Source organism: Vombatus ursinus, unplaced genomic scaffold (genome assembly GCF_900497805.2).
Source record: "Vombatus ursinus unplaced genomic scaffold, bare-nosed wombat genome assembly UNPS02014813.1, whole genome shotgun sequence".
Taxonomy (NCBI): Eukaryota; Metazoa; Chordata; class Mammalia; order Diprotodontia; family Vombatidae; genus Vombatus; species Vombatus ursinus.
Window position 1 is genome coordinate 16,513,447 of NW_020954591.1, and position 19,670 is coordinate 16,533,116.

The window sequence follows — 19,670 nt, forward strand, 5'->3', positions numbered from 1 at the left end:
GGCTTGATCATATCAGGAAATAGACTGACTGGCCAGTCTGGTTTGTATGTTCCTTGAGTCTAATTAGCAGAGTGCTATAAATGGGAACCCCTGTTAAGTCAAAGATTACTTGTGGGTCCATTTTACAGATGAATATCCCCAGGCATTTGTGTAACCTTTTACACGCACATACCTTCCCCCCCCAAATGTGTGAGAGAACAAAGAAAAGACCAGATCCTGAGTGAGTTTAACCTCAAGCCCAGAGGTTCTTAACTCTTTTTGTGTCACAAACTCTTTTGGCAGTCTGGTGAAGCCTACAGACTTCTTCTCAGAATAAATGTTTATAAATGTATAAAAGAAAATACATAGGCTTGCAAAGGAAACTAATTATATTGAAATACAGTTATCAAATATAAAAATACAGTTTTCTGAGAATAAATCAAAGCTATCAATAGTCATATTAAAATGCTCTAAATCACTCTTTATTAGAGAAATGTGAATTAAAACAACCCTGAGATACTATCTCATACCTGTCAGATTGGCTAATATGACAGAAAAAGAAAATGATAAATGCTGGAGGGGTGTAGAAAGATAGGGACACTAAGGCACTATTAATTTAGTTGTAAACTGGTCTAACCTTTCTGGAGAATAATTTTGAACTACACTCAAAGGGCTATAAAACTGTGCATACCCTTTGACCTGATAACACCACTAACAAAGAGATCAAAGAAAAAAGAAAAGGACTTGTTTGTTCAAAAACATTTATAGCAGCTCTTTTTGTGGTGGCAAAGAATTGGAAATTGAGGAATGGCTAAACAAGTTGTGGTATAGGATTGTGATGGAAGAAGATTATGCCATAAGAAATGATGAGCAGGATGCTTTCAGAAAAACTTGGGAAGTCTTATATGAACTGATGTAAAGTGAAGTGAGCAGAATTAGGAGAACATCGTATACAGTAATAGCAATACTGTAACAGTGATCAGCAGTGGAAGCCTTAGCTACTCTGAACAAGACAATGTTACAAGACAATTCCAAAGAACTCATGGTGAAAAATGCTATCCACCATCAGAGACAGAACTGATGAACTCAGAGTGCAGATTGAAGCATATTTTTTTCACTTTATTTTTCTTGGGGTGTGTTTACGTGTGTGTGTGTGTGTGTGTGTGTGTGTGTGTGTATGTTTTCTTTTGCAGCATGGCTAATATGGAAATATTGGAGGGAAGGGAGCAATATAGTTATCAAAATATATATTTTTAAAAATTTAAGGACCCGAGGTTAAGAAACCCTGCTGAGTCTAGCCCAAAGAGGTTGTAAACTTGATCATCAAAGTCTTCATTCCATGTGAAGGGAAAAAAAAGCAGTGAGGACCTTGGTCTAAAAACTAGGAAAGTACAAAGTTTATTAGGTGTACCTGGAAAAAAGGCATATCTATGGGTAGATGTTGGAAAGACTTCTCTCTGTAAGGACTATTAGGACAGGGGATAGAGATGATGACATCGATGATTTCATTAACTCAGGAACTTTTTGTTGAAGAAATTCCTTCCACCAATGCAGGCAAGCACCTTCCCTGCAACTCAAGAATCTTACAGATTTTCCTAGAGCTCTGAGAGGTTCAGTGATTTGCTATGTATGTGTTACAGGAAGTATTTCAACCCAGGTCTAACTGGCTTCCGGGACCCTCAACATCAACTACATTATACCACCTAAAGGCCTATGAGACATTGATAAAAGATGATGAATTAGGTTATAGTTTTTTTTTTTCATCTCTGAAACTCTTTTATTATCAGTTATTTTTAAAAGTAGTGTTTTAAAGGATTAAAAGTGAAAGGAATTAGGGTTATTTATTGAATACAAGAGGTTGTGGTTTATTATATATTATCATATTATATACTCTAAAGATGGTAAAGTCACATCATCTCCTCCGTGAACAAAACTTGATTAAGTGGATTGAATGGAGAGATTTTAATCATTCAACTTAAAAATGAAAAGGTTATACTACTCAGAGTATGGAAGGACGATGAGGCATACAGTTTCAACAACTTATATATAGAATCATGGAGTCATGACAGTTGAGAGGTAATATGAGGTAATAGATGTGTAAGTGACTTGGTAAATCACTTAATATCTCTGAGCTTCAGTTTTCTCTTCTGTAAAATGTAGGTGATAATAATATCTGCAGTACCTACCCTCTTAGGTTTTTTTTGAGAATAACATAAGGTAATGTAGATAAAATGCTACATAAAGACCAGTTCTTATCAGAGGTAGCCAGGTGGTATCATGGATAGAGTTCTAGACTTGGAGTCAGGAAGATCTGTGTTCAAATCCTGCCTCAGACTCTTACTGGCAGTGTGACTTTGTACAAGTCACTTATCCTCTGTCTGCCTCAGATTCTTCATAGGTGGAATGCGGATAATAATAGCATCTACTTTACAGGGTTCTCATGAGGATAAAAAAAGATAATATTTGTAAAATTGCTTTGCAAACCTTTGTTGTTATTGTTCAGTTATTTTTCAGTTGTGTCTAATTCTCCATGATCCCATTTGGGGTTTTCTTTTTTCTAGAGTGGTTTTCCCTTTCCTTCTCCAGCTCATTTTAAAGATGAGGAAACTGAGGCAAACAGGTTAAGTGACTTGCCCAGGGTCTCACAGCTAGTAAGTGTCTCACTCACTTAAAACACTATATAATATAAATGTTAGCTGTTATTGTTGTTAGTGGACATGTTGTTCCCACACTTCCATTTTGGGATGTTAGTAGGTCTTACTTGTTTGTTTGTTTTCCAGATTTGGCTTTGTTTTAACACCTAGAGATGCTTTATACCAATTGGTTTCAAACTCAGAAATGAATCCCTGAGGCCAAATATTGACTTAGAAAACCACAAATTAACATTATCTATATTGTGTTTTATTTTATTTTTGGTAAACATTTTCCAGTTACATTTTCATCTGGTTAATTTACTAACTGGCAATGAGCTTGACACCTCTGCTCTTTATACAATGTGGGATTATTTGACCTAAAATACTTTGATTACATCTTGTTGATTGCTATATAATAATAATGTGTTCACATTAAATAGTGTTTTGAAGTTTACAAAGCATGATAGACAGTAATAGATATATGTTTATGAATATATATACATAAACATATATAATCAACATATATGCATATTTATGTATAGTTTCATATGATCCTCACACAATTCTTAGAGGTATGTGATCTTATTCCCATAGATACTGAGACTGCAAAGGGTTAAGTGACTTGCTTAAAGTCATACATTATAAATGCCTGAGACAGTATTCATACCCAAATCATTTATTTTATTATGATTTATTATTTTATTATGATCATCTGGTTTATCCCCTTCCTTCACCAAAATTTACAAAGTGATTTTGTGTGTGGGTGTAGGAATTTCTACAAGCTCTTTCTCCTACAGAACCCCCATAAGAAACATTGCTGACTCTAGTTTCCAGATGAGGAAATTGAAGTACAGTGATTTCAGAGAGAGTACATGAATCAATCAATAAGTATCTATTGAGAGTCTATGATATGCACTTTACTAGACATTGGGAAGACTATACAAGGAGTATAAGACATGATTCTTGCTCTTAAAAAACATAGTCTATTTAGGGAGAGAAAACTAAGGTTCATAAAACAACTACAGATTAAGTGCTAAATTATAATAGTAGGATATAAACTTTTTGAGGGCAGATACCTTTGTATCATCAGGGCCTAGAATAGGGCCTTGGATATATTAAGCCCCTAATTAATGTTTGTTAAATTGAGTTGATAGTGACTTTAGGAATTCAGAGAAAGATCAGTGTAGATTAGAGTAGCTGGAGAAAGATTTGTGGAAGGTATCAGACGTAGGCTAGAATCCAAACTTCACAGAACAGATCCCCTTAATAAAAGGATTTGTTCTGTAAAACTTGGACTCAGTCAAAAGGCTATACCCAAGGACCTAGAAGGCCACATGTGGCCTCAAGCCCGCAGGTTCCCCATCCCTGGGCTAGACCTTTAAGAATACATAATATTTACATGGTTGTAGGGGGAGAGGAGAGCATGTCAGAAAAGGGAAAAGGCAATTATAATACCTGTTTTACTAAAGGATAGGACATGTATTGAGGAGTAGTTGTGTAAGTAGTATATGGAGGGTGGTCTTTTTTTCTTTTTTGCCATTATCTAGCACAAGCCTGGGGAGTAGGTACTTAATAATAAATTTTTGGGTAAATCAACGAGTGGGTGAATGAGTGAATATGTGAATGAATGAATTGAATGAATGAATGAATGAATGAACAGGGTAGGTCCACATTATGGAAAGTCTTAAATGCTGGACAGAAGCCTTTGGACATGATATAAGAGGGATCCACTGTAGATTTTGTTGGGAGTATTACGATGAAAGTAGTGTTTTAGGCTGAAAGAAGAATGCAGTGTGAGTAGGAGGGGAAGGAGTACAATTAGGGAGATTAGCTGGGTAATGTTTTGGTGTGCTGGATATGCAGTAATGAGAGCTTAGATTAAGAAGTAGCAGATGTGGGAATAGGATGGAAAAGAAAGGGTAAATCCAAAAACATTCAACAAAAGAAGCAACAGATGAACTGGCTACAAAGAGAGAAATAGAGGGGAGAATGATTCCCAGCCTAGAAAATTGAGGAAATGGTGGTAACCCTGACAGGAATGGTAGAGTTGGAAAGAAGATCCAGTTTGTCAAAATTGGGGATAGATGAGGGAGAGGAAAGGAAGACAGAAAAATACGTTTAATTCTGAACATTCTAAGTTTGCGGTGACTGTAAGGCCTCCAAATGAAGATGTCCTATAGTCAGGTGAAACTACAGGCACAAATAAGAAATCCAGACTGGAAATATAGCTTAGAGAATCACCTGTATTGACCAATGAGATATGGGGTAGTTAAAAAGAGTACTCAGCTTGGGATCAAGAGACTTGGGTTCAGATTCTGGCTCTGACATTTCATCTCTGTACAACTAACTGTAGGCAAGTCACTAAAACTCATTGAGCCACAGTTCCTTCATTTGTAAAATGAGAATAGTGATACTAACATACTTCAAGATGTTGCAATCCTTTGAGACAACTCATTTGGAAACTAAAGCATTATGTAAATGTGAACTGTTATTGCTTGTGTTGTTAGAGCCATAGGAATGATGGAGCTTGTTGAGGTATTCTAAATTTGAAAAGAACCTGGGCAAAGGGGTTGGGGGGGTGGTGTTGGGGAGGGTTATTAACTGTTAGTTGATAGAAAGAAGGGAAAAAGAGTAAAGGAAATAGGGAATCAGAAATACTGTATAAGATACATAATTCTCCTGGGAATCACATGAATAAGGAGCTTATGTTCTATTGCTGGTCTGCACAACCTGCGTCCTACCAGAGGATTTTGGGCAGCTCACGAAAAATGTAGAGGAAAACATCCCCTATATTCATGGGCTGCCAGAAATCCTTTGGCATGCCCTTGGGCTGCTACGCCAGGCTGCAGGTTATGCGGGCCTGTTCTGTTGGATATAATAGTTTAATATTTTGTCACTTGTTGCATTGGGCAGTCATTCCTTTGAAGACCTGTAAATTTTTAGAACTATTGCCACGGACTAATGATTATAGCACTAATACATAATAATTGATGATGTAAGCCCCTTGAAGGCAGGCACTTGGTCTCTTCTCTGTATCTACTCCCATTTCTTCAGACGATGTATAATTATTTATTAAGTGCTTACTATGTTCCCAGCACTATGCTGAGCATTAGAGAGGACAAAGAAAAGCAAAACAATCCTTGTCCTTATGGAACTTATAGGCTAATGAGGGAGACAAAACGGCAAAGATATAAGTACATACAAGATGCGCACAGAGTAGATGGAATATGGATACTTAATAAATGCTAATAAGTATAAGCACTTAATAAATATTGGATAAATGAATGCATCCGGAATCACAGCATTTTAGAGGTGGGAGGAACCTCAGAGCACATGGGAGTCAGACCAAACTGTCCATGTACTGGAATGTAGTGTGCAACACCCCAACATATTATCTCCAACCTCTGCTTGAGGATCTCCAGTAATGGGGGAACTATGACAAAAATGGTGAACTTTTAGTAATCTCTTTCATGAGTCTTCTTAATCAGAGGCATTTTCCTAATTATATGCACATATCAGCCCAGTGAAAGTATAATATACCACATTGGTCTATAAGAATCTGCCACCATGGTGGGGCACCGTAGTTGCAACTCCTTATAGTCATTCTTCAGCATTTAGAAATCATATACCCTTTCATCCTTTCCTTGGTGGAAAAACCCCAAGTGACCCACAGAGTCACTCTGCCAGTGTCTTCACTGGATGGAGAAACAAGCAACAGTGAATCACCCCGTGCCTGTGAGGTGTTGGTCTTGCATGTGCAGGGTTGGAGGAAGGCAGATCTGACACTCCTTCCTACCCTCCAACTTCTCCCCTCCATGATCCTCCCTAATTATATGTGGGCACACAACCTTGTGTACCCATTTCTCTCTCTTTTTGCTGATTATGGGTGAGGTAAAACCCCAGAGGAGGATTGTTGGCAAGGACCTGGGGCAGCTTGGTGGCACAGTGGATAGAGCACTAGGCCTGGAGTCAAGAAGACCTGAGTACAAATCTGTTCTCAGGCACTTACTAGCTATGTTTCTCTGGGTAAGTCACTTAACCTCTGTCTACCTCAGTTTCCTCAACTGTAAAATGGGAATAATAACAATAGCACCTATCTCACAGGATTGTTATGAGGATCAGATGAAATAATATTTGTAAAGTACTTAGTAGTGTACCTGGCATATAGCAGGTACTTAATAAATGTTTGTTTCCTTCTTCTTCCCCTCTTTCTTCTGCTTAAGCATGAAAGTGTTAGGAGCAGATCTTTTCCCCTGCTGACATCAATGGATCAATGAATGCAGAAAGGAAAAGTAATCCTATGTTGTCTCTCCCTCACTGTATATATGGCATGAGGCAAGGCCATCCATTTAGCCCAATTCAACAATCTTAAGTTCTGCTCCCCTTTAACAAATTAATATGATGACTTATTTTAGGCTTGTGCTATGCCAGTACAAATACTCTGTTAGGACTTTGTGTCTATAGCTCCAAAGCATCTTCATCTGCCTTTTAGAGGGAAAGATGAGAAATTCAGAGACAACATGGTCCTGTGGAATCAGCACTATATAGATATATATATAGAGAGAGAGAGAGAGTTAGAAGACACAGATTCAAATTTTGATCCTGTTACTCACTGCCTTTGTGACCTTGGGCAAATCACGTAACTTCTCTGAATCTGTTTCCTTGTCACAATGAGATATAACCTCTAAGGATGGCAAGATAACCTCTGAGATCCCTTGTAGCTCCGTGATCCTAAAATAACTTGGGCATTTGATTTCTTGTGATTGACATAATTATACATGACTGCCTCTAGCTTTTTCTCCTGAAAATTTTTATCTGTTTACCTATCTATCTACTACACACACATATATATGGTTTTTTTTTTACCAGTTTCTATGGCAACAGCCAATAGATCAAATGGTAAAGAACTGAGACCTTCCTCTGGGGAAATGGTTCTTTGAGGGAGAAGGTCACTTTCAGTGCTTTTACGTGTAGAAGGAGGCCCAGGCTCTTGATTTTTTTCCCTGAGCTTTCAGAAGGTGGTATATACTCTTGCTTTAACTGCAACTGATATATGATAGCAAAAGAACTTTTGTGCCAGACAGTGCAGAGCAGGGTTTACTGAAAGGTAGAAGAGTCCAGCATTTTGTGTCCCCTTTAAAGAGTGAAAGTGCCAAACTAGACTTCTAACCCAGGGCTCTGAGAATATTTTTATAGTTATCCCAAAGACTCAGTATGCAGAATGAGCCACTCATTTTTGGACATAGCCGAAGTGGGGATTTCTTTTACTTGACTATGTATATTTGTTACAAGGGCTTCCTTTTCCTTTTTTTTCCTTTGGCAATGTAGGGTGGTAGGGGAAGTGGTGAGAGGGAGAGAAAATAAATGCTTATTAATTGGAGAAACTAAAAGTAATTAAAAATAGTTACCCCAAGTTCTTGAGGGTAACTGTTAGGGTTTATAAACAGCAATAGAGCCTCTGTTAGGTAAGACAAACCTTCCTGCTTCAGTGCACCTTTTTTATTCTGGTAGTTTAAATATTTATTCATATTTTGTGTCTACACACACACACACACACACACACACACACACACACACACACGCGCGCGCGCACGCATGCACGGATTAGTAGATAAAGTGCTGGACTTAGAGCCAGGGAAACCTGAATGCGAATTCCATCTCAGACATGCACTATATTGTGACCCCGGACAAGTCACTTAACCTTTGTCTGCCTTAGTTTCCTCATCTGTAAAATGGAGGTGACAATAGCACCTACCTCCAGGCTTATTGTGAGCATCAGTGAGATAATACATGTAATTGAAAATCTTTGCACTTTGCACTTGGAAAATCTTAAAGTGCTATATAAATGCTAGTTATTATTATTATACTTTCCCCCTTCTTTGTAGAGGAGGTTTTAACTGCAGCTTTGTGTCTTTCATAATCTATGTAGTTTACTTGGACTGAATTCTTCTTCACACATTCTCCTATCTGTGCTTAGCAAAGTATTTTAAATTCTGGCAAATGAAAGTCATCCCATTGTTGTCAACAGTGTTCACTGCTGTTTTGATAGTACAAATCTCCACCTTTTCCCATTTCTTCCCAGTTTTTTTGTACTCTGAATTCCATTAACTTCAAATGTGTTTGCCTCTGAAAGCTGGTTGGGAGAATAGATACTTCCTTCTGTGCATAAAATTACTAGAAACCTGTTTTCCCAAAGAAAGAACTGTGTGTGGAGCAGTATCTAATACTTTAAGAGGTGGGGGGGGTACCTTAATGCCCCTCTGAAAATATTGGTGTAACTTTTCTGAATTCAAATAATGTGGAGAAAAGAGATATATGGGGCTAACCAAGGCTCATTGAGGCTTAAGGGGCCTACTGAAGCTACCTATAGGCCATAGTGCCTAGGTCTGGTGGATGTAGCCAGAATGCCTCTCCCAGAAAGGAGGTGGAAGGAAAAGCCCAGAATAGCTGGCCCAAGTAGAACAGAGGGAGGCCAGCAGCTTGAACCAATGTAACTAAAGACTCCTGTTTTCTGTAGCAGGACAGCTTTCGGTGGGAGTGGCCTGCCTCCCCCAGTAACAAAATAGGGCACTATGCTGTGAAAGTGGGACAACCAAACATCCTGCTTCAGTCCTTTGAAGATAGCAGCAAGACTTTCTTGAAGTGGTGGTGTAAGCCTAACATTAAATCCAGGCCTTCTCATTTGGATTAACTCTTTGAGAAATGACAGCCAGCCAGCTTCTTCCTCTCAGGTGGTACTTACTCACTACCTTTTTAATCTTGGGAAGTCTACAACCTTTCAAATAAATGTCTAATCTGAAGAGCACAATTCTGTTGCCTGCCAGTAACTTTGCTTGTTTACCTAACGCTAAGTAACATATTACTTGGGAATATTACTCTGCACATTTGGGTTTCATTAGATAGGCTTTGGAGCTTCAGCGGTCAAGTTTCATCTCATATAATTTCAGGAAATTTCTTAATGTACAGAATAACATATTCTGTAATGTCAGAAATGCTACCAGCAATGGTCCAGTTCTCACAGAAGAAAACTGTTCATATCAGAAATTGTAACCTTTGCTTAGATATAAATCTGGGCTCAGCTCCTTATTATCTATGTGACCCTGAGCAAGTCATGTAAGCTCTGTTTGCCTCAGTTTCCTCAATTGTAAAGTGAGGGGTTTTTGTGAGGATCAAATGAGATAATATTTGTAGAAAGAGCTTAGTTTAGTGACTGGCTTTATAAATGCTTATTTCCTCTCCCCCACTCCTCACCCTACAGCATCAGTCAGATTTTCTTATATTTTGAGTTGTGACTAAAAAAATCCAATGCTTATTTTCCCTTGGTAGAAATCTCAGCTGTGATTTCATGTTATTGCTTACTTTGGTGAGCTATTCATTCTTTCTTGGCAACTTTTGTTTCAGTTTCCACAGATGGAACTACAGAGTCCTCTGCCTTAGTTGATGACAATGGAAGTGAGGAAGATTACAGTTATGAAGAGCTCTGTCAAGCCAGTCCCAGATACTTACAGCCCGGGGGAGAGCAGCTAGCCATCAATGAGGTACTGTGGGAGAATTTTATTCGTTAGTTGGCAGGTACTTTATTTAAGATTCATCATCAGTTCAGAATCTCACTCTCCCCTGTGCTGGTTTTATAATCATGTAACCACATTAAGGTTTCTAAACAACTCCTACAACAGTGACACTTCATTTACCTGCCTTGGCTGGACAATAGGATAGGTGCTATTATGCCTGGGGGAATTTTCTGGGTACCTAACATAGCCTTTGAAACACCAAAGAATTTTTTGTTTGTTTGTTTAAACAAATTCTCATAAAATTTTCCTAAGAACATGTGTATGTGTGTGTGTGTGTGTGTGTGTGTGTGTGTGTGTGTGTATATGTATATATGTATACGTATTTTAAATAAAATGTACTTGGGGAGCAGGAGGCAGGGGATATTTGGAGCAATGGATAGAGCACTGGGCTTGGAATCAGGAAGATTCAACTTCAAATCGGGCCTCAGACACTTACTAGTGTGTGACCCTGGGCAAGTCACTTAACCCCATTTGCCTCCCTCGTCTATAAAATGAGCTGGAGAAGGAAATCGCAAACCAATCCAGTATCTTTGCCAAGAGAACCCCAACTGTTGTCATGAAGAGTCGGACATAACTGAAACAACTGAACAACACCTTGGGAGGGGACCCAGAACGGACTGAACATAATTAAATCTTTCCTTGATGACTCAAGGCTGTCACTATGAACAGCAGTCATTGTAATGTGCATGCCCTAGTGATACTAGGAGTGATGATGATGATGCTACTAGCATTTATATAGCACTTTAATATTTGTAAAGCACTTTGCAAATATTATCTCATTTTATCCCTACAACAACCCTGGAAGGTAGGTGATATTATTACTCCTTTTACAGATGAAAGATAATAATAACAATAGCTAACAATTATATAATGCTTTAAAGTTTACAAAGCATTTTAGATATCTTATATGATCCTCACCACACTACGAGGTAAGTATTGTTCTTATCCCCATTTTATAGATGATTATTGATTTTATAACATTTTTGTTTTCTTTGCAACCAGGCTTTCAACTATCTTTTTTCTTTTCTTTTTTTTTTAAACTGCTATCTGCCAATGCCTTCCTCTTACCCCGTTTTAATTTATTAGGGGTTAATAACAAAACTTATTAAAATATTGAACCATATTCAATACATATTGATTAATGCCTTGTGGAGATCTTTTGTAAGTAAAATGTGTACTCTTTGATACATTTTTACACCTGACCTTGGACTTTGTTACATCTATTTAGGAGCTCTGGCACCATTTTTTTCTTAACCTCCAGGTTTTTCATTGTGTTTAAGTCAGTGAGACCCTAAGTCAGTGAGATTTTCTATTTGGGAATTTATGAATCCTTCAAGAGGGTGTGAGAAACTCTTCCTGGTGTTATTTCTGCAGTCTTCTATGGCATATTGCTGTGTAATGGATAGAGAAACTGTCTTGGAGTCAGGTGGACACTCAAGTCCTGTTTTTGGTACCCACTGGCTGTGAACTTAGGGAAATCACATAACCTCTTGCTGCCCTCAAGTGATTCTCTTAGACTAAGTTGTAGAGCAGTTGCAGATCTGCATTGGTGGAGAACAGTTTCCTTACCAGGAGGAGTATGCTATACCAATAAAATCACAGGTCTGGGCCAAAACAAAAAACAGGGTCTCAAATCCTTATTGTAGACTCAGCCACCAATTTTGACCTCCACCACAGTGGTAGATGATTTGGAAGATGCAGGAGAACTATAGATTGTGATTCCTGTACTTGAGGAAGTTATAAGTGCTTTTACACTTAACTGTCTGGTTGTGTCTTCTGTTTAGCTAATCAGTGATGGCAGCGTGGTCTGTGCAGAAGCTTTGTGGGATCATGTGACCATGGATGATCAGGAGCTTGGCTTCAAAGCTGGAGATGTCATCCAAGTACTGGAAGCCTCTAATAAAGACTGGTGGTGGGGCAGGAATGAGGATAAGGAAGCCTGGTTTCCTGCTAGCTTTGTCAGGGTAAGTGTATACCATTTTCTATCTTTGGATGACAGAATTGGAATAACAGATTTCCAGAATTGGGAGGGACCTCAAAGGCTATCTAGCCCACCTTTTACTTGAACAAGAATTCCCCTGCAACATACACAGTGAGTGTTTATCCAACCTTTGCTTGAAGATCTTCAGTGAGAGTGGACAAACCCACTTCCCTACAAGGCAGCCCTTTACCCCTTTGTATAACCCTAATTGTTAGTATAGGAAAGACTTCAAGTGTAGAGAGGCCCACCTGTAGCAAGACTGTTGTTGTGTGACATGAAGAGAGGCAAAATAGACATCTTTGGCCTCTTCTCCTCCCACCCTTCTCCCAGAGAGACTTTCATTCCTGCTAGAAGGGAAGCAGGAAGTTGGGGCCAGAGGTCACTCTGCTTTCCTCAGAGAGAGGAGGTAGTCATTCAGAATTATATCTATCTGTTCCCTTAAATATTTAGACTAGGGGATATGATCAGGTTCAAGCTAACTTCTAATTATTTTGTCATTCGGGGGCAAGAAAGACCCCAAGTCTATATCCAAAGTTTGACCCCTTTCTGATCAAATACCAGGTCTACAATGAACACCTAGTGAATAGCAAAGAAACCCATTTATCCAGATCATAGCAAGGCAGAAATCAGAGAAAGTATACAAAGGAGAATATACACCAGACAATACTGAGTGAAAGAACTTTCCCACTGGATGTGAGGTAACTCAGCTCAACCCAGAGAGAAAGTTCTAGATATCACCCAAAGGGAAACTCCCTAGAGTCTCTAGTGTGGCAGTCTAGGAGAGGGACATGATGGAGACTGCCAGCTCCTCTCATGTCTTTCCAGAGTCTTTTCTTTCAGTGACCTGGAGTGGGGTTGGACTCTTCCATTTTAGGTCTTGAAGCAGGAAGTCAGGATTCTGCACTCAAATCAACCTGAAGCTCTGAGAGTCCTGAAGAGGACTGAAGAAGGCTGTAGCTCCCCCACTGTCTCCAACTCTGCCCTGCTCCTCGCACAGGGACTTTGGGACAGGGCTTACATTTGGAAATATTTCCTTAAATTCCCAACTCTGCCCCCTTCATTACTCCTATTTCTGCCCTCTTGGGACACACAGAACAAACCTAACTCCTCTTCCACTTGTCTTCTTTGTTTGATAATTGTTTTTTTCCCCCTAGCAAAATTTAATTCTTAGCAATGGTGGAATTTTCTTCTACTTATTCTTATCCACTCCTGTAGGTCCCATAGGTCTGGGTCATGAAAAGAAGTGTTACTAGTAACATAGCACCTTGTACCAAGTAGGTCCTTAAAAAATGTTTTAATGAATTGAGAGGTAACATGGCATAATAAATAGAGAGCTGGTCTCAGACCCTGAAGGACCACGGTTCAAGTCCCACTTCTGATACACCCTGGTTTTGTGACTCTGGGCAAGTCACTTGACCTCTGAGTGCTTTAAGCAAGTCTCTATAAATTGCAGAGAAGGTGCCAAACTACATTGGTAAAGGGAACCTCCTATATAATTGAAATTACAGATCCAGCCCCTATCCTCTATTCCTTAAATGAATTGAATTAAATGGACTGAGTTTAAAGTAAAATTCAGAGGAGAGTGGACCCCATCAGAAGAATAAGAAGAGTGATGTGAATGTGAAATTCATCTGAGGTAACTGAAGGGACCCATCACAGGAAGTGTTGGAGAAACTACCTCGTAGCTTCATTGGTCACTGTTAGTGGTCAGGATGGGGTATATCTGTCTCTAGGAGTTTGAGAAGCACTACAAAGATTAAAGGACATTTTGTCGTATCTCATTATTCCTTAGATTGGATACTTTATAATTTATTTATTTTTTATAATTTATAATCCATAAAATTCCTGGAATTAAATAACAATAACTCTATTAATTTTAAAAAATTGTAGGCAAGTTAAAATTGTAATTATAATAGAAAATAAGACATTCAATTCAACAAGCACTTAGCAAGTACCTGCTGTGTGTAATAAACTGCTAAGGATTGACATGTGACATGGGCCTTGACCTCACACTACCACTGTATTTACCTAGGCACAAATGCATCTGATATCAATTATACTATCATTATTATATAGGTAAAAACAAAGAGGACTGGAGAAAACTTCGCTGAATATAATGCTTTCTACCAATATTCATAAGCTATTTTCACTATGTCAGAGAAATAGAAGTTAAATGGTTCTTAGTTTTGTGATATCCTTTTCCTCTAACCCAGCTGTTCTTCTGTTTTGATGGCAGTTACGAGTTAATCAGGAAGAAATCTCAGAGAATTCCAGCAGTACTCAAGGTGAAGAGCAATATTCAGATGCTGGGAAGCACCACCAGAAACATTCAGAAAACAAAGACCAGATGAGGACCAATGTCATACAAGAGATCATGAACACTGAACGAGTTTATATCAAGCATCTCAAAGACATCTGTGAGGTAGACTAGCAGGCCCCATTGAATTTTTCAGACTTAATTTTACAGAAGGTGATTGGACCAAGTGTTGCCATAAGATTTCTTGCTTTGAGAAATTGTCTCTTTTATATTGGCTATTGGAGTCATCCCTTTTTAAGGTACATTATTCATTGATCTGTCTTAGAACTGGACTTCTAAAATTACTCATAGGGTCATAGGATCATGGCATTTTAAAGCTAAAAGGAACCTTAGACATCCACTAGTCGAACCCCTCATTTTAAAGATGAAGATTTTAAAATCTCCAGAGATGGAGTGACTTGTTTGCCAGCTGAGATGATCAAGTTGGCCCATCTACAGTCTGATTTACCTGCTACATAGAATGATAATTAGCTGGTGTTTGACCTGCTACTGAGAAACAGTCTTTCTTTATAAATGATTGGCACATGGCTACAGAACTTACTTTAATTATGGGCTTGGGAATGGAAAATGTGGGTTGCAGAGAAAAACAAGGCATCATAAAGTAATACAGTTAGTGTATTCTTTTAGAGATAAATATTGAATGCATGAGAAAGAACGCTGCATATAGTGGATTAAGAATTGAACTAAAAGCCAGGAAAACAAATTCTAATGCTCTCTCTGACAAATATGGACCATGTAACACTCAGGATCTCAGTGTTCCAGGTCTTGTTCTTAAAGATCAATATTTGTGCTATAAAACAAATGATGTTGTAAGTTATAAATTTAGTGATGGAATAATTGGACAACATCTGTTGGATACCCTTAGTCTTTTCATTCTTTTTTGGCTGTCATGATTAGTAGTGAACAGTTGAACTGGCTCTTCAGCAGGGGAGGATGTCCTATATTCTGACAAATTTTTTAGTCTGAAATAGATTTATATCTCTAGTCTGAGATAGAAGACTGGTGATCTGAACAATTCAGAGAAAAATGACAATAGAAATTGTGAGCTCTTATCCTGGAAATCAAGCAAATTTAGGGGTTTGACCTGGAACTTTTATGCTCTTCCTTACATTATTTTCTTAGCTTTTTTTTTTTTTTGCATTTCCGTAGTTATTTGTGAAAAATTTTAAGAGGTCCCTAATTAAGGACACAGTATTATCACAGTAAAAACCTAGAGAAGAGACCCTGGTTTTCCCCTGAGGCCTGGAGAGTTGGAATATTTAGAAGGGTTACTTAAGTGGAAGTGCTTTTAAAACTAATCAAAAATACATTATTTCCCCTCAGGGCTATATTCGGCAGTGTCGCAAACATACCGGAATGTTCACTGTTGCACAGTTGGGTACCATTTTTGGAAACATTGAAGAGATTTACAAATTCCAAAGGAAGTTCTTGAAAGATCTTGAGAAGCAATACAATAAAGAAGAACCTCATCTGAGTGAAATAGGATCCTGCTTTCTTCATCATGTATGTCACTGTTTAGCTAATTAATATAACATGAGTAGTTTCCAAAAATTTGACTCTACCAAGAAGAGAAGGCCTTGTTCACTTATACAGATGGCTATATTTTCATGGAATATAGCTATAAATTTTTTTAAATACAATGACTAGTTCGTACAGGGTATAATTGTAAAAAGTACTTTTTTCTTAATCTAATGAAATACTCTGAGTTCATTAAATATAAATAAATAAAAACCTTTCCACCTTGATGGATTCAGAGATCATGGGGTCACATTTGGAATGATTTCTATCAAATATAGAGTGGTTATATCTGGATCTTTTCTCTAAGAAGCGTGTGGTGGGTCAATATTTAATAATAAATTGCTACATTTTGGCGTTGAGGTATCTCTCTTCTGCCTCATTTCAGAAAGCACCTAAAATCTTAGAGGTCTAGCTTACACCTATACGTGGGTGTATGATTCTTCCTTAAACTTAAAGAATATTCTATCTCTGCATGAACTATAAAAATCCATTTCCTAAAGTTGTTTCTAATGTACTTAAATAATTTATTATTTGACTGATCCTTTTTTGGGAGGAAGGGAAGTGGGTGGGCAATAATCTGCCTTCCCTAGCTAAAGAGAAATGTGATACTTGCTCCCCACCCCCATCTGAAAGATTGTACCTTGACAACACTTGGTCATCAATTACTATTTGAATTTTTACTTGTGTAACCTTAGGTGAGGCTCTTAATCTTTCCAAACTTCAATATGCTCATTTGAAATGAGGGAGGCTGAATTAGAATGGTGGTATCAAACTCTAATAGGAACAAATCCCTACCAGTGACATGTTGACTTAGAAAACCACAAATTAACATTATCTGTGTTGTATTATATTTTTATTTATTTTGTTAAACATTTCCCAATTACATTTTAATCTTATTCTGGCCTTGGGCCACTCTGCATTAGACAGCCTCTAAGATACCATGCAATTCCAAATATGATACATGGAGTGGTCAAAAGGTAATGACCCTAGAGCCAGGAAAATTAATTCAATCCTGTTGCAGACATTTACTAGTTATATGAGCTTGGGCAAAACACTTAACCTCTGTGCCTCAGTTTATTCATCTCTAAATTGATAAGGTTGGACTGGATGGCCTCCAAGGCAGTAGTACTTTTATCCTCAAATTTGTTGTAAATTAGTTAATCAGTCAATAGATTGAGTACCTCTGTGTGTCATGTACTATGGTAGGTACTATGAGAGAGGAGGGTCCCTGTTCTTAAGGACTGTATAGCTTAGATACCTGTATACATGGAAAGATCATTTAGAATATAAAATTATAAATAATAGATGTCAAATAAGTGGTATAAGACAATAAGTAAATTAACTAGAGAGAAGCTCACTTCTGGCTGATCAGAAAGTTTTCACAGGGGTGGGTCTTGTTGTTCAGTCATTTCAGTCCTGTCCAACTCTTTGTGACCCCATTTGGGGTTTTCTTGGCAAAGATACTGAAGTGATTTGCCATTCAGTATGCCCAGATAGATAGAGAGATTTTCCCAAGGCTATGCAGCTAGTAAATAAGATAGTCAGGTCTTTTGATTAAAGCTAGTAAAGAGTTTTAGTTTTTGTTTTTGTTTTTCAATAGAGAAGACTTCACGTAAATGTTTTGAGATGAGTCTTAAGAAATTCAACTGGGATTTGTACAGCTGGAGTGAATGAGGGTGAGGGAGGAATAGTTGGAGTAAGTTGAATAGTATAACCAGAGGCATACAGGTAAGAGAAAAGACATACCATATATGACAAATCAGGAGACTGTGAATAGACTAGTTTGAGTGGAGCAAATTTCGTGTGAGGGAGTAATGGAAGATAACAGTGGAAAGTAGCTCGGGGCAAAATTAGGGAGACCTTCAATGCCGAATTAAGGAGTTTAGACTTTATTTGATAGTTAAATGAAAGTTGTGGAATATGGGGTGGTGATCTGTTGATAGCAGAATTTAAGAAGATTAGTCTGGTAATGGTGTACATGATAAATTGACATGCAAAGACATTTGAGGCAGAGTAAGCATTTAGGATGCAATTCCAGGAGTCTAGGCATGAAGCGATGAGGGCCTGAACTAAAATGATACCAAGAAAATAAACAGGAATAGATGTAAAAGTGATTTCAAAGGAAGAATCATCAAAGTTTGATTGGTGACTGTCACGGGTGAAGGAGATGAGGGAATCACAGATGACCCCAAGGTTTTAAGACTAACTTACTAGAAGAGCAGTGGTATCAATTTTTTAAAGGAAAATGAAGTGTTTATTTTCAGACATGCTAAATTTTATGTGTTGGCATTGCATTCAGAGAGTAATATCCACTGGTGTTCTGGAGAGATTTCAGGATTGAAGCTATGGCAGTTATCAGTATCAAGGTTTAGAGCATCCCAGTATTTAGAATTGAAAGGGACCAACCTACTAATTTTATACATGATAAAACAGACTTGGAGAAGGAAATTGGCTTGCCCCTAGTTCAAGCAGATAGTAAATAGAAGAGCCATGGTTTGTTGTTGCTGTTCATTTGTTTCAGTCATGTCCGACTCTTCTTGACCTGATTTGGGGTTTTCTTAGCAAAGATACTGCCATAATTTGCCATTTCCTTCTCCAGCTCATTTTATAGATGAAGAAGCTGAGGCAAACAGGGTTAAGTGACTTGTCCAGGGTCACACAGCTGGTAAGTGTCTGAGGCCAGATTTGAACTCAGGAAGATGAGTCTTCCTGTCTCCAGGCCAAGCACTCTATCCGCTGTGCCATCTGGTTTAAAGGGCTAACTATGCCCACCATAGTCATCAATGTAGTCACCTCATTCGTCAGCCATTCTACCAAGTTCCCCAGCTTTATAATCCAATTCTGCTTTTTCTTTACAGCAAGAAGGCTTTGCCATCTATTCTGAATACTGTAACAACCATCCTGGGGCCTGCCTGGAGCTTTCGAACCTGATGAAGCAGGGCAAGTACAGGCATTTCTTTGAAGCCTGCCGCCTGCTTCAGCAGATGATTGACATAGCCATCGATGGATTTCTCCTTACTCCCGTTCAGAAGATTTGCAAATACCCTCTGCAGCTAGCTGAGTTACTGAAGTACACCACTCAAGAGCACAGGTGAGGAAACTTGGAAGCCTGGAGAACCACTTCAGGAATAATCATTTATTGGTCACTTATTAGAGGCAGCGAGGGGCTGAGTGGCTAGAGTATTGGGCCTGAAATCTTGAAGGAAAACCTGGCTTCAAATCCAGCCTCAGATACTGAGCTGTGTGAGCCTGGGCAAGTCACCTAGATCACAATAGTACCTACTTTCCAGCATTGTTATGGGATCAAAAAGCACTTTGCAGACCTCAAAAGCACCATATAAATATTAACTATTATTATTGTTAATTATTTTAGGCCCTTTTAGATTTTGTTGGTTGTCATTGTTGTGTCGTTTTTCAGTCGTGTCTAACTCTTTGTGACCCCACTTGGGGTTTTCTTGGCAGAGATACTGGAGTGGTTTTCCATTTCCTTCTCCAGCTCATTTTACAGATGAGGGAACTGAGGCAAACAGGGTTAAGTGACTCGACCATGGTCACACAGATAATAAATATCTGAGACTGGATTTGAACTTAGGAAGAGGCATCTTCCTCACTCTAGGCCCGGCACTCTTATCTACTGCACCAACTAGCTGCCACTAGATTTTGTTGGACTT

The 19,670-nt window shown here is 38.4% G+C and overlaps 1 protein-coding gene across 3 annotated transcripts in view; it reads left to right on the plus strand.

Moving 5' to 3' along the window:
* The window catches only part of SPATA13 (spermatogenesis associated 13), a 151,838-nt gene that overhangs the window by 112,220 nt on the left and 19,948 nt on the right, over positions 1-19,670 (plus strand). For all 3 annotated transcript variants that reach the window (XM_027835109.1, XM_027835110.1, XM_027835111.1), the window contains 5 exons: positions 10,014-10,150; positions 11,968-12,147; positions 14,401-14,586; positions 15,805-15,984; positions 18,858-19,090. In XM_027835109.1, coding sequence (XP_027690910.1) covers positions 10,014-10,150; positions 11,968-12,147; positions 14,401-14,586; positions 15,805-15,984; positions 18,858-19,090 — 916 coding nt within the window. The remainder of the gene's footprint in view (positions 1-10,013; positions 10,151-11,967; positions 12,148-14,400; positions 14,587-15,804; positions 15,985-18,857; positions 19,091-19,670) is intronic.